Source organism: Rhipicephalus microplus, chromosome X, assembly GCF_043290135.1.
Source record: "Rhipicephalus microplus isolate Deutch F79 chromosome X, USDA_Rmic, whole genome shotgun sequence".
In the NCBI taxonomy this organism is placed as follows: Eukaryota; Metazoa; Arthropoda; class Arachnida; order Ixodida; family Ixodidae; genus Rhipicephalus; species Rhipicephalus microplus.
In genome coordinates this window covers 306,992,529-307,005,528 of record NC_134710.1, presented here as the reverse complement: position 1 = coordinate 307,005,528, position 13,000 = coordinate 306,992,529, and the positions used below count along the sequence as shown (strand labels likewise).

Genomic DNA, 13,000 nt, shown 5'->3' with positions numbered 1-13,000 from the left:
GCAGTGCATTTCATTCGTTAATGGTTCTCGGAAAGAAGGAATGTTTGAAAAGGTTAGTACGTGCAAAGTAAGGTGTCAGATCACGATTCTGAGCATGCCTGGTTTTCTTGGAAGAAGAGGGAGAGATGTATTTACTGGGATCGATATTAAACTGATCATTACGAAGCAGGAAAAGAAACTTGAGTCTGGCGATAGTTCTACGCTGTTTCAAGAACGGAATGTTGTTAGTAGCCATAAGTGATGAAGGTGAATCAAGATTGTGATAGGCAATATAGATGAATCTTACCGCTCTCCTCTGGACCATTTCAAGTTTATAAACATTCTTTTTAAAATACGGGTCCCAGGCTACGCATGCGTACTCTAGACGGGGTCGAATAAATGTATTATATGCAAGAAGTTTGATCTGAGTTGGCGCGTTTTTTAGTTTGTGTCTAAGAAACCCTAGTTTTCTAGAGGCGGAGGAAGAAGCGTCGTCAATGCGGTTACTCCACGACAGTCGATTGGTAATATTGACTCCCAAGTATTTAAAATTGCTCACTTCGATCAACGGATTATTATTTAAGGTGTAGCGTGATGCAAAAGGGGTAATTTTATTTGAGATACGCATATAGACCGATTTACTAATGTTTAACTCCACCGACCAGGTATGTCACCAATCGGAGAGAGAATTTAGGTTGTTCTGCAAGCACTCTTGGTCCCTTTCACTTTTAATTGGCTTGTAAAGAATGCAGTCCTCTGCAAAAAGCTTTAGGCTTGTGGCGGAGGTGTCAACTGATGAAACGATGTCATTGATAAAGATGAGAAACAAGACAGGGCCAAAGACACTGCCTTGTGGAACTCCCGAGGTTACAGGTAGAACCCCAGAGCAGCAGCCCTCGACCTGGACAAACTGTTTGCGGCTGGCAAGGTAGGAGCGGATCCAATTAATTACAGTAATGGGTAGGCCAATGTTTGAAAGTTTGGTGAGTAATTTACTATGGCAAACACAGTTGAAAGCTTTTCTAAAATCTAAGAAGATGGCGTCTATTTGGTCGCCCTTATCAAGTGCCATTGCGAAGTCGTGAATTGTGGTGACAAGTTGAGTGGTAGTCCAGAGGCCCTTCCTAAAACCATGCTGGAAAGGAGTCAAAATACTGTTTTCTTCAAGAAATGACATTATGTAATGCGTGATGATATGCTCAAGAAGTTTACAAGGACCGGAAGTTAATGATATTGGCCGGTAGTTTTCAACATTTAGGCGATCACCTTTTTTAAATACGGGAATAACACGTGCCGTACGCCAATCATCGGGAAGAATTGAATTATGAAACGAAAGACGAAAAATATGGGTGAAGACATGCGCGATAGGTTCGGCGTAACGTTGCAAAAATGCATTAGGTATGCCGTCGGGACCATCGGAAGATTTAGTCTTAACATTCAGTAACAGTGAAAGGACACCTTCGACAGTTATGAAATCGGCAGATATAGTAGACAGAGAAATAATGTTTGTGTCAGCATGATCTCCCTGAGTGAATACTGAGTGAAAATACCGATTGAATTGGTTTGCAATTTTGACTGGATCGTTAACAATACAGCCATTTACTGATATCTCGGTCGGTTTTTTGTGCCGATCGCTCAAGTACCGCCAGAATCTATCCGGGTTAGTTTTCAAAAACTTAGGAAGCGAGTGGTTGAAGTATCTTGCCTTAGCTTCGCTTAGCCGAGTTGCAAGCTGGGATTTCAACGAGATAAGTCTGCAGGGTATTTTTTTCTTTTTTCTAGCTCGTTCTAGCTTGCGGTGCAAATGTATGATATCTCTAGTAATCCATGGGTTATTTCGGTTTTTCCTAACCCGTTTGCTTGGCACAAACTTATCAGTGCAGTAATGTATCGCAGTTTTTATTTCGTTCCAGGCGATCGACACATCATCAGAAAGATTATCACATAAGAACCACAAATAATCCAAAATGGCCTGGTCATCCGCCTTCGAGTAATCCTTAATGACATGTTCTGTCTCTTGTCGGTGTGCTTTGTTTTCACTAATACTGATGGATAAAAATACTGCTTTATGGTCGGAAATGCCATCTTCAATAGAGACCGTGTATTTGCATACATCGGAATTTAAAAAAGACTAGGTCGAGTGTAGAACGGGTGTTTTCAGCCTCTCTGGTGCACTCATTAACAATTTGCACAAGATCGCACATCAAGGCAATGTCAGCGAGAGGGTTTAACGTCGTTACATCAGAGCCAGAGCATGGAACGCGCCAGTCAACATTGGGCAAGTTCTGCAAGAATCAGACGATCATTTTTAAACATGCACATGTGGTCATATAGTCTAGACAGATATTCATGTGTTGAAGAGGGTGGTCTGTAGATGGCACATACGGTGAAGTAATGGCCCCAGCAGCTTACCTTAAGGAATAAACTTTCGTGCTCATGAATTTGTTGAAGGGGCCGAGCACTAATACAATCTTTGAGAACTATTGCTACACCACCACCTCTTGTTGGCCGGTCACGTCTGAAGATTTGATATCTCGGAGGAATTAGTACTGAATCATTTATACCTTCGTGCAGCCAGGTTTCTGTGATTATTGTAATGTGAGGGTCGTAGGTGAGTAGAAGGTACTCGAGCTTGTCAACTTTATTTGACAGGCTTTGCGCGTTTACGTTAAGCACTCTCAAACTTTTGGACACACACTATCGAGCGGGTCAATCAGAACCTGTAGCTTGCGGATTAAGGGCTACACGCACATTTTTGGCTTCATCCCAGCCAAAAAGTTTGCCATCAATTTTGATCTTTTCGTGAATAAGAGTAAACCGTTTCCTGCTGTCGCGTTCAGCTTTTGCACTTTCCCAAAGCAGGCGGCGCTTGCGCAGTGTGCACTGGCTATAATCATTTTGCACATAAATATTGGAGCCCTTCAATTTATTTGAATTCCTTAAGACTTCTTGTTTCTCCTGATAATCTTGAAAGTAAGCTATGACAGGCCTACGACTACCTTGGCGGCCAAGACGGTGAAGGCGGGCTATGGACTTGCACTTCACTCCCAATGTTTTCTCGAATATATCGGTTACAACAGCAGTTCGAAGACAGGTGTCATTTTCATTTGTGTTTTCGAAAACACCATGAATGATAAGGTTTGCCCGACGGCTTTGGTCTTCGAGATCAGTTAACTTGGAGCTCTGCCATGACAGCACAGTTTTAAAGGAAGCTGCAGTGGATTCAAGAGCTGCAACTTCCGGTGATTTATCTTTAAATTCCTGTAGTTTGGCTTCAATTGCTCGAAATCGCAAGTCCATGTCGCTCATTATTTGTTCGTTCGATTTTAATAGCAGTATTTCAGCCTTCATATCTGCTTGGCCCTGAAGAATACTGTGTAATAAATCAGCGTTCGTGGGTCCTGGGTTTGTCTCAACGTCACCACAGAGTAACATTTTGCATGCACAATAGCACTCATATGCAATACTTAAACAGGTGCTTGGGCACGCCACAACTACTAACATGACTTTATCACTAGTTTTTATGTTCGAAGCAGAGTAGCTAACCTATACAACGAAGAACTTCGTGGTCAGCAACATGGTCGCTGTCGTCTCGCCGTGCCCACTGTCGAAGAAATGCTGCAGAGGATGGTTTATAGCCTCGGTCGCTGATGTCATGGACATGCGCAACTGTCGCTGCGTCGGAGCGTTCATACAGAAGGTCAGTATCGGCGTCCGCACATGCAGATCTGCCACGGAGAGGTAGATGCAGATCTGCCACGGAGAGGTAGATGGGGCCAACCGGCGGCGCGCACGTGTCATTCGTGCTCGGTAATTTTGTGACCGTCAGCAGCGAAACCTGTACAACGAAGAAGAACTTCGTGGTCAGCAACATGGTCGCTGTCGTCTCGCCGTGCCCACTGTCGAAGAAATGCTGCAGTGGATGCTTTATAGCCTCGGTCGCTGATGTCACGGACATGCGCAACTGTCGCTGCGTCGGAACATTCATACAGAAGGTCAGTATCGGCGTCCGCACATGCAGATCTGCCACGGAGAGGTAGATGGGGCCAACCGGCGGCGCGCACGTGTCATTCGTGCTCGGTAATTTTGTGACCGTCAGCAGCGAAACCTGTACAACGAAGAAGAACTTCGTGGTCAGCAACATGGTCGCTGTCGTCTCGCCGTGCCCACTGTCGAAGAAATGCTGCAGTGGATGCTTTATAGCCTCGGTCACGGATGTCACGGACATGCGCAACTGTCGCTGCGTCGAAGCGTCCATACAGAAGGTAAGTATCGGCGTCCGCACATGCAGATCTGCCACGGAGAGGTAGATGGTGCCAACCGGCGGCGCGCACGTGTCATTCGTGCTCGGTAAACCGTCAGCAGCGAAACCTGTACAACGAAGAAGAACTTCGTGGTCAGCAACATGGTCGCTGTCGTCTCGCCGTGCCCACTGGGTGCACTTGTCACCCATCTATTAATGTGCAAGAGGCAAAGATAGTGTTTCTTAAACAATATGCGAGCTTATTGCGCTGAGTGCTTGTATCTTTAATCTTATGTGTGTAGATTCTTTTGTGTTTAACTGCTTTTGAAAGGTTTTATCTGAATAAACTTTAGCGCGTTATCATGCGTCCTCCTTTTTTGGGTGCTGCATTTTCGGCGCCACCCCAAGTTATCATGAACCAACACCAGCTTACCCGAGTTTTTATTTTACTGGAAAAAATTCAGGACTATTCGTGGATCAAAGGTGTGGGTATGGGCAGGAGGCTTAGTAAGTCAGCTAGGTTGTTGCTGCAATAATAATCGGAAGCTCTCCCCCACCTTCTTGAGGTGCATCATGGGCAATAGGAGGGGAAGTGCAGGATGTCCAGATGGCTAAAAGCTGCAACTTATGCTCTGTGCTCATGGCGGTGAAAAGTGTACATAATGGCAAACAGCGCTCACTAGATAGTCATGAAATCCATGGTGGGCGTTGAACGTTTACTTACTGCGTGAGTGTGGGGAATGTGCCATAAAAGCCCAACTAGGCTTGTTTCCACAGTAAAAAACAGCAGTAGGAAGCTTGGTAGGATGTGGGCTTTCCTACACTGGAGGTGGTGTTACGAGCTGGGGTTTCTTACTCGGGGGGGTTCCAGACTTGGACCCATTGTGCTGTTTGGTAGAGTAGTTAACGGGGACTGTAGGCCTGGCTGCATCGGACTGGCAGCTGAACCTGAAAATTAAGATTATCTTCACCTGTGATAAGTGTGCATTTAAAATGGGTGCAAGTGTAGTAAAAGGGCTCTTGTGCAAAGACAATGAGGAGGATGACAGTGTGAAAACGCACACATGTGGCATGTTTTGGTATAAAAAATTCGGCTATTTTTTGGGTGTCTAATATTTTTATCTGTATAATTCCTGTTGCTTGCCATCTTCCTTTAGCATTGGTGTATAATGGCAATAGCTGGAATAAGGCATGATACAGGTATTTAAGACATGAACAGCGTATGCAGTAATGCAGGTATAGTGACAAAAACAAGTAGCTGCCAGCTCAGTTGTCGTAAAATTGTAACTTGAATGCATTAAATGCCGACAACAGTTCGGACAAAGAGCTGGTTAGATTCAGGAGCCTAAGCTGTATGACTAGTTAGGTGGATGGTGACAAACCGTCATGAGAGACTTCCCCAGATCAGAAGCACGAGCTAGACTGTGAACAGTTTTAGCAGAGCACTGTTGCATTTTATGGTATGTTGTCCAAAATCTGCACGCAGAGCACAAGTTTTTTTATCCGCATTTGGCAAGCCAGTATGGTCTCGTTGCTTGATTGCAGAGTTTTCTATTTGAAGGGGTACAGGTGGTGTGTATTTTCATGCCTGATAGGACTGTTGTAACATTTTTTACTGTAGATGTTTAACTGATTCTTATTCTATGGCAAATGGATATGGTATGTGTTTATAACAGGTTGCTTAATATATTCTATTTATTGCAATTGATTGTGAAAAGTACTAATATGAGCTACTGGACCTGTCGCCTAATTTGCTTCTTGCCAGCTGTGTTAGCTTTAGTTATGGTTATTTGTACCCACCACGGTGCTCTAATGGCTATGATACCAGACTGACCCCATGTGATCAAAATTTTAGGAGCACTCCACTATAGCATCTCTCGTAAATCATATTAATATTATTAATGTTAGTTTCACTTATTTGTATTGGAAAGCAAGGGGATATCGGTGCTATTGCTTCAACTTGCTCCTTCATTTCCATTTAGTTGCGATGTGATTGGCCATTCTTGATGGAACCCAAGGTGCCCAAAGTGCCTGGACACAAGGGTTTGTCAGAGCTGACCCGTACACTTCTAGGCCTTCCACTGAACAAGAATGAACAATGCTCAGATTGGGAAAACAGGCCACTGAGGTTGTCTCAGATGATATATGCTGGTGAGTATATATTGATTGCAGGACCTTTGATTCAAGAGAACCTACTTTTCTGTTTAATTGGCATGGCTGGCCACACTAGACTGGCATGATCCAAACATGCAAGTCAAACAGAGAATTAAGTTTTCTAGTTCAGTTTGCATAACTGTAGCCTTTTTCTTTTTTTATTCCTTTTCTTGAACATGAAATCTATTTCACGGTTACATATTCATCCATGCGATTGGATGACCTTGGCAATATGAGTTGTTCCATTCACTGACGTACGACCAAACATAATTTTTTAAAAATTCACTTGATGTTGCCCATACTTTGGAGTGTGAAATTGTAGCGCAGCTATTTGGTTGAATTTTTAGCAACGTTAATCATTCAGAGTGTCTATCAACCTAAAAAACACTGGAGAAGTCGTACCGACTTGCTTCAGTTTTCACGATTGTCAATGTCGTTGTCAACAGCTCAACTTCAGCTCGCATCTGTTTCCCGACACATGGACTGACGAGCGCTCGTTGAGTCATGCTGTGTCCTTTTGCCTTTATTTCCTTGGTTGTTTGTGTCTTGTAATTCTATGAAATAATTCAAAGTGGCGTCACAAAGATTAGGCTTGAAGAGTGAGAGCATTTTTAGGCAGCGGCGGCGGTCGGCACCACAGTAAACACTGAAATCGTCCACATCGTTACTAGTAGTGTATTGTCGCTCAGGATGATATGGGCCACACAGAACGTGTCACAGTAGAATAAGATCCAGGTGAAAAATGCGATTCAATATTGATCGAAAATACCTTCATTTCATTGTTCGGTAAGCATACCTCGAGCTTGAAAATTAATTTCAGTGCCCCTTTAAAGTGCCCTCTGGGAAATGCGCAAATGTCGTCTCTATTGTGTTTGCTAGAGAGTGACGAGTTATTGTCGGCCAGTCTCTCAGTACATTGGAAGTATGCACTCTATCACCCATGAGGTTTTATAAAAATTTAACTCGTGAACTTTTTTTCTTCCTATACAGCAGTGGATGCTTTTTGCTTGCTTGAAGTTTATGAAGAGCTTTGCAAGAGGGCTGATGCTGTAAACATGAACATGCGGCAGCTTCTTGAAGAGGCAACAGATGCTCAGAAAGGAGCTCATCGGCCCCGACGCAAGCCACAGAAGTACAAATCTCAGGTACCCAGGCAACATGGTTGCAAAACCAACACTGGCAAGCGTTAGCTTTTTTTTTTTTCGCCTGCTACTGCCAGGACTCCACTGCAAGATTATTGCACTGTGTTTTCCTTCGTTTTTCTGTGTCGTATGTTCTATGTGAAACATCTCAAGAGCATCTACATTTATGTTTAAGTTGGCATGGCTGGCCAACACTAGACTGGCATGATTCAAACATGCAGGTCAGACAGAGAAATGGGTTTAATAAAGTCAGTGTATGTTGCTTTGGGGTGATGTCTGCTGCTTTTCTTATGTTCTAATATTTATTTTTAATAGAAAGTGTTCAGCGTGTATATACTCCTCATATTATGCAAGCTCAGATTTGCATGTAAATATATGCTATGGAACTTACTAAAAATTCTGTTGTCACGCGTGTGCAGTAATACCTGCCTTCTCTCGCCCTGAAGATTGACAAAAGCAGCCTCGTTATTTACTGGGCAGCGTTGTATGCTGCCATGAATGAAAAGCTGGGTCTTTTCACTTTTTCTCATGTACACTTGGCTAATAGAACAAAGTGTCACTGATGAGTACAAATTTAAGAGTATTTGTGAAGGCTTCTGCCCTTGGATCATACTGTGCCCTAGTAGCAATTCTTAGCTCACCTATGATGATTAAGTGCTAAATGAACACTCTATTTTTTGTTGTACGTGTTGATGTTGGGTTCTTTGCGTCAATATGATGTTGGCGCACTAAAAGTAGTTGTCGGCACGGAAAAAAAACTCGTCATAGTGTGGAGTGTTACATATTTGTAGTTCAATTGTAACATTCCTTACAGTTTTGCACACGGAAATTCTGCCATTATTTACACTGCATTGCAGGCACTGTCTTGTTTTTGCCCTTCTGACGGGGCATTAGGTGAACACAGTGATTTCCTCACAGTCTGAAGGGCCTTACTTTGACCTGAAGTTTTTTACACTGTCCTTATGGACTAATATCTTCAGTAGTGTCTTGGCTGCATTAATTCACTTGATATTGATTGTACAAATTGACATGAGTATTGTACAAATACTCATGTCATTATCATTGTTTAGAGATGGACTCCTAGAGTTGCCTAATGGAGGCTCAAAATGACAATGCAGTAGAACAATGCATTTTTTAATTTTTTTAATTTGTAGCTGTGCACCAACATCAATCGTTTCATTAAATTACTGCAAAATACATGCATAGCGTTGTGAATACAACCCTAGTTAATGACTAAAAATGACTGAAGTCAATTAGGCATTCATTTGGGTGCAATGAAAGTGCTTGGAGTGGTGAAATTTACCATGACACTTATAACCATTTCAATTGGCTACTGTGAGACCAGATGAGGTCACTTCCCAGGTTTGAGTAGTAATGAAAACATCCATGTGCCCTAGTAATTTCTCATGTGCCAACTGTGCATTTTCACCTTCACAGAAGGCATCATATTTAAAAAAAGTAGACTATGCTGCAGCATGCACAGTATTCTTGTAATTTGATTTCATTTTATTATCTTAGACTCCTCTGGGGGGTGTAAATAAAGAGGGATGTAGAGAAATTATACAAAATGGTGACTGCTTATTATATATGTTATTTGCGAGACAGGTAATGTGCAAAACTTTGCAAGGATAAGGTCGGGCAGGTAATGGTGGAAATGCTGTGGGTAAAGGTTGTTCCATTCAGATGATGACGGTGGAAAGAAGGAGGCAGAAAATGTCTTGGTTTGGTGTGGCTTCCCATGTCCGTTATGATGAGATATGCGGACTGGTGGGGTGATAAAGTTCAAGACCAGACTTTGTTGAAACACATCAATCAGTGGCTCGCTTTTTGTTCAGCAGTGGCTGTCGGTACTTGTGGAGGGAGTATTCACATTACAAGCACCGAGTGTGCTGCCAACATTATCATCTGCATCATAACTTAACCCCTTGTCTTTTGCTCTCTTGGCGGCTGGTCCCACCTGGTATTCTGCAGAATAACTTTTTTGTTCAGAGGCGGTGTGGGTCACTACATCTGCTGTTCCAGTACAATTATCGTGTGTGAAAAACTTGGAAGCACATAGGCATGTGAAAAGCAACCTCACATCTTTCACACTTCGACTGGCTCACGGACTTCTTGCCATGTGCCTTGCTAACTAAGCACAGCATTGAGGGATTCCTTTTTTATATTTTTGGCAAGATTTGACGAGGAAAATTAGCCCACTTGGTGGCTTGTAGGTCCATTGGTGAGGTCGTGATAGGAAGGTTTTTGTGTGACAGTGTTCTGAAAAAGCCGGGAGCATTAGTGGATAACATAATCGGCTTTTGGCCTCACCATTGGGGCCGGCAAATTGCTGGCTGCAGGAGCCAATGTCTTAATAATGTCTCTTGTGTGGGTGAGCAGAATAAGTTGCGAAGGTCCTTCGGCAAGTTAGGCGGTGCTAGACTGCTTTATGCAGTACTACGCTTCATGTTTATTACATCTTAAAACTGCATCTACAGATGCGCACAGCTAATGCTGTACGTAGAGTTGGCCTCGCGTTTGGAGTGTGGTCTGGCCTGCATGTGTCAATGGCCACAACTTCCAAGTAATTTTTGCTTCTTTGCATTTAATATTGGATTTGAGCCTGAAAGGACTGGCAATATGGTCATGGTAGACCAGCCATGCTGTAGCTCTGGTTTTGTGAACAGTCTCATGTAAACTTGCAGTTGGTAACCTCAAATTGTTATTGATGTGCACTGGTGCTGCCAAAAGGCTTGTATATGATGTTCTTCAGCGTCTCAATAAGAGCTGCAGAAAAATTTTGCTAGATTGTAGTAGTAATTTGCAGAGTGATGTTGTTTCTTGGATTAAGTTTGCTGACATAACAATGCTGCAGGGAAATGGCACCTTTTGTTGCTTGAATTCCCCTAATCCCCACGCATTTAGGGTAGTTGTCTTCACTCTTCAGACACTTGTCAGATGCTTTTTGTTTAGGTTGGTTGAACCAATAGCAGCTGTGAGTAACCATTTATCATGTTTTTTTTTTTGTTTTACCTGCAATAATTCTTGCCTCTGAAATGTCTGGGCATATGTTAGTGGGTACTTATAATTCTGAATTTTTTCTTTAGCTAGAGTGATTGTGAAATTGTTGCAGCCATTGAGGGAGATGTCCGGATTGTCTATACTGTATCCGTAAAAGCCACAGGTGCACATTACTGAAGTACATGGGCTTGGTGCCGCCATCTTGGACTGTTAAGCAAATATTTTCTTGTTTATATATATCGCTATGTGAATTGATTAGACCAAGAAATATTGTATGCACTAACTCAACTGTTTTCATATGTATTTGTTTACCGTAACACTAATTCAGTTAACGATACAAACTACAAAGGTTAGGACCCCAATATGGCGACTCACTCATGATATAGTTATTGGGGTGCTGGGGGACTTGAACATTCTGATATTTCATAGACTTGTATGCTGTTTCCCAGAAAAGCTAGTTTTGGCTTCATTTGACAGTAAAAGAAGTAAGCCAATGTTTTTGGCAGTACCTGTAGATAATTTTAACGGTGAATCTGTTCTTAGTCGAGGCTTTTATGTCCGGGCTCAGCATTGGCCGCAGCAAGAGCTGTCCCAAGAACAGGGGTGTCGTCGCTGAGCCAACTGCAATGTTCGCGCAAGACAGGCTGAAGCTTAGCACCATATATTTCAAAAATGTGAGTACACTATAGCCTGATGAAAAACAAGCACAACCTTCGCCGTTCCGACTGTGTTTACGAAGTGGAGCTGACTGCATTTTTTTTTATCGTAAAGGGGTACCGACACAAAAACTTTGGCCTCGCGTTTTTCTGCTTCGATGTGTTGCCGGAGGCCTGTTAGTCATGACACGAAACATCCTTTGCTGCAGCACGCGACAGATAATTAATTACAGGCCCCTCATTATCGACTAGCTTCAGTTTCGATTTGAGAGAGCTCGAAAAGCTGGGTGCAACTGTCACCACCTAGTGTGTGCAACTCTTGACCGTGTCGGATCGCAGAACTGTGACACACTTCCGCACGGTCTGCATCAAAAATAAGTTTCGAATAGGCAACGGGACTGCAGTGTCGCCAAACAGAAAACTCTCAAAACGTGCACCACGGCAACCAGCCGCTGAGAAGTATAGACTGCGGGAACTAACGCGGCAAAGGAAAAAGGGCGGTTATGACGTCATCATAACTCTTTGTATTGACTGCAGAGCGATGATGGGAAGTGAGTAAGGGGTCCCCAAAGGGTCCCCTTCGAGAGTGGCAATGGCACGATAATGTCGAGGGCTCACACAACCTTAAAAATTAGTTAGAAATTGCAAGCTATATTCGCTGTGGATATTTTGCAGATGATATACAAATGTTCTTGGGAATCGACCCCGTAGGCTATCTCGGCAGTGAAATTTTGTGTCAGTACCCCTTTAGGGGACTTATGTTGCAGCACTTGATGCTGCTAACCGATGAATTGTTGTTTTAAGATATTCAGTTACTTTACAGTTATTTGCTGCTAGTTACATGGTAGTCTTGAGCGTGCACTCGTTTCTCGTAGTGTAAGAGGTTAACAAAGTTTTGGGTCAAATAGCAAGTCTACTATTAGTGACAAAAGAGAATAATCTGGATTTTCCACTCTAACTCGACTTCACAGACTTGTAGTTGTGCTTCTTGTAAAATGTTGATAAGGCTTTTATTTTAATATAGCATTTGTGACCTTTAGGTGAGAAAGTGTGGAAGCACAAATAAAGCACAGACAAATTTTGCATGACTTTTTTGTGCTGGAGGGATTAAGACTGCAGTTTGTATTCACTGTTCTTGGTTTTGTGTTGGGTTCACCTAGAATTGGAAGCAGGGGGTTGAGTTGATTAATGGTTTGAAGAAGTATGGAAACTCATCTAATTCCGTAGAGGAATATTGGGTAGAATATGTGTGACCCAATGCTTGTTTTTCTGGTAACCAGATTTAAGAATTTCTATTGATGCAGAAACTTGGAAAAAAGGCCTTGGCGGTGAAATTGTAGCATCGCTTTTTTCCAATGCTACTTATTATTTTGCATCATCAGTGGTCAGAGCAACACTCCTCCTGCACTGTCAATGTCATCATGTGGACATGGAAAGTGGATAGTCAAGAGCATGGCATGGAATCGAATGGGAGAAATTACTACGAAGTCGTGGTCTTTTAGTTCCTAATGGCAAGCACCAAATTCTGCCTGTCATAATGAGCTCTTAGTGTCCATGTTTTACTTTGGGCTCAGAAGTTTGTTATTGTTGATTTCTAAAATAGCAGGTAACTTGAGTTCGGCTTTGATGCTAAGTAGGACTGACTTCGTTTATGGTAACCTGCGACATTTTTAAGTAGTTATGTAAAGGAGCTAAGAAAGGTCGAGGGCGGTTTCTTTTCCCTTGTTATAGTGTATACACTCGTCCTAATATGTGCAGGCACCTGCAGTGTCGCCAAATATATATTTGAATGGTCATGCTGGAAAGAAAAGCTGGCAAGAAAACAT

The 13,000-nt window shown here is 42.7% G+C and overlaps 1 protein-coding gene across 4 annotated transcripts in view; it reads left to right on the top strand.

Annotated features, from left to right (window-relative positions):
- LOC119162132 (exonuclease mut-7 homolog) overlaps positions 1-13,000 on the top strand; it is a 151,489-nt gene that overhangs the window by 59,361 nt on the left and 79,128 nt on the right. For 3 of the 4 annotated variants that reach the window (XM_075879472.1, XM_075879471.1, XM_075879473.1), the window contains exons 14-15: positions 6,205-6,373; positions 7,367-7,521. The exons of the other annotated variant lie outside the window; for it this stretch is intronic. In XM_075879472.1, coding sequence (XP_075735587.1) covers positions 6,205-6,373; positions 7,367-7,521 — 324 coding nt within the window. The remainder of the gene's footprint in view (positions 1-6,204; positions 6,374-7,366; positions 7,522-13,000) is intronic. 4 annotated transcript variants of the gene reach the window in all.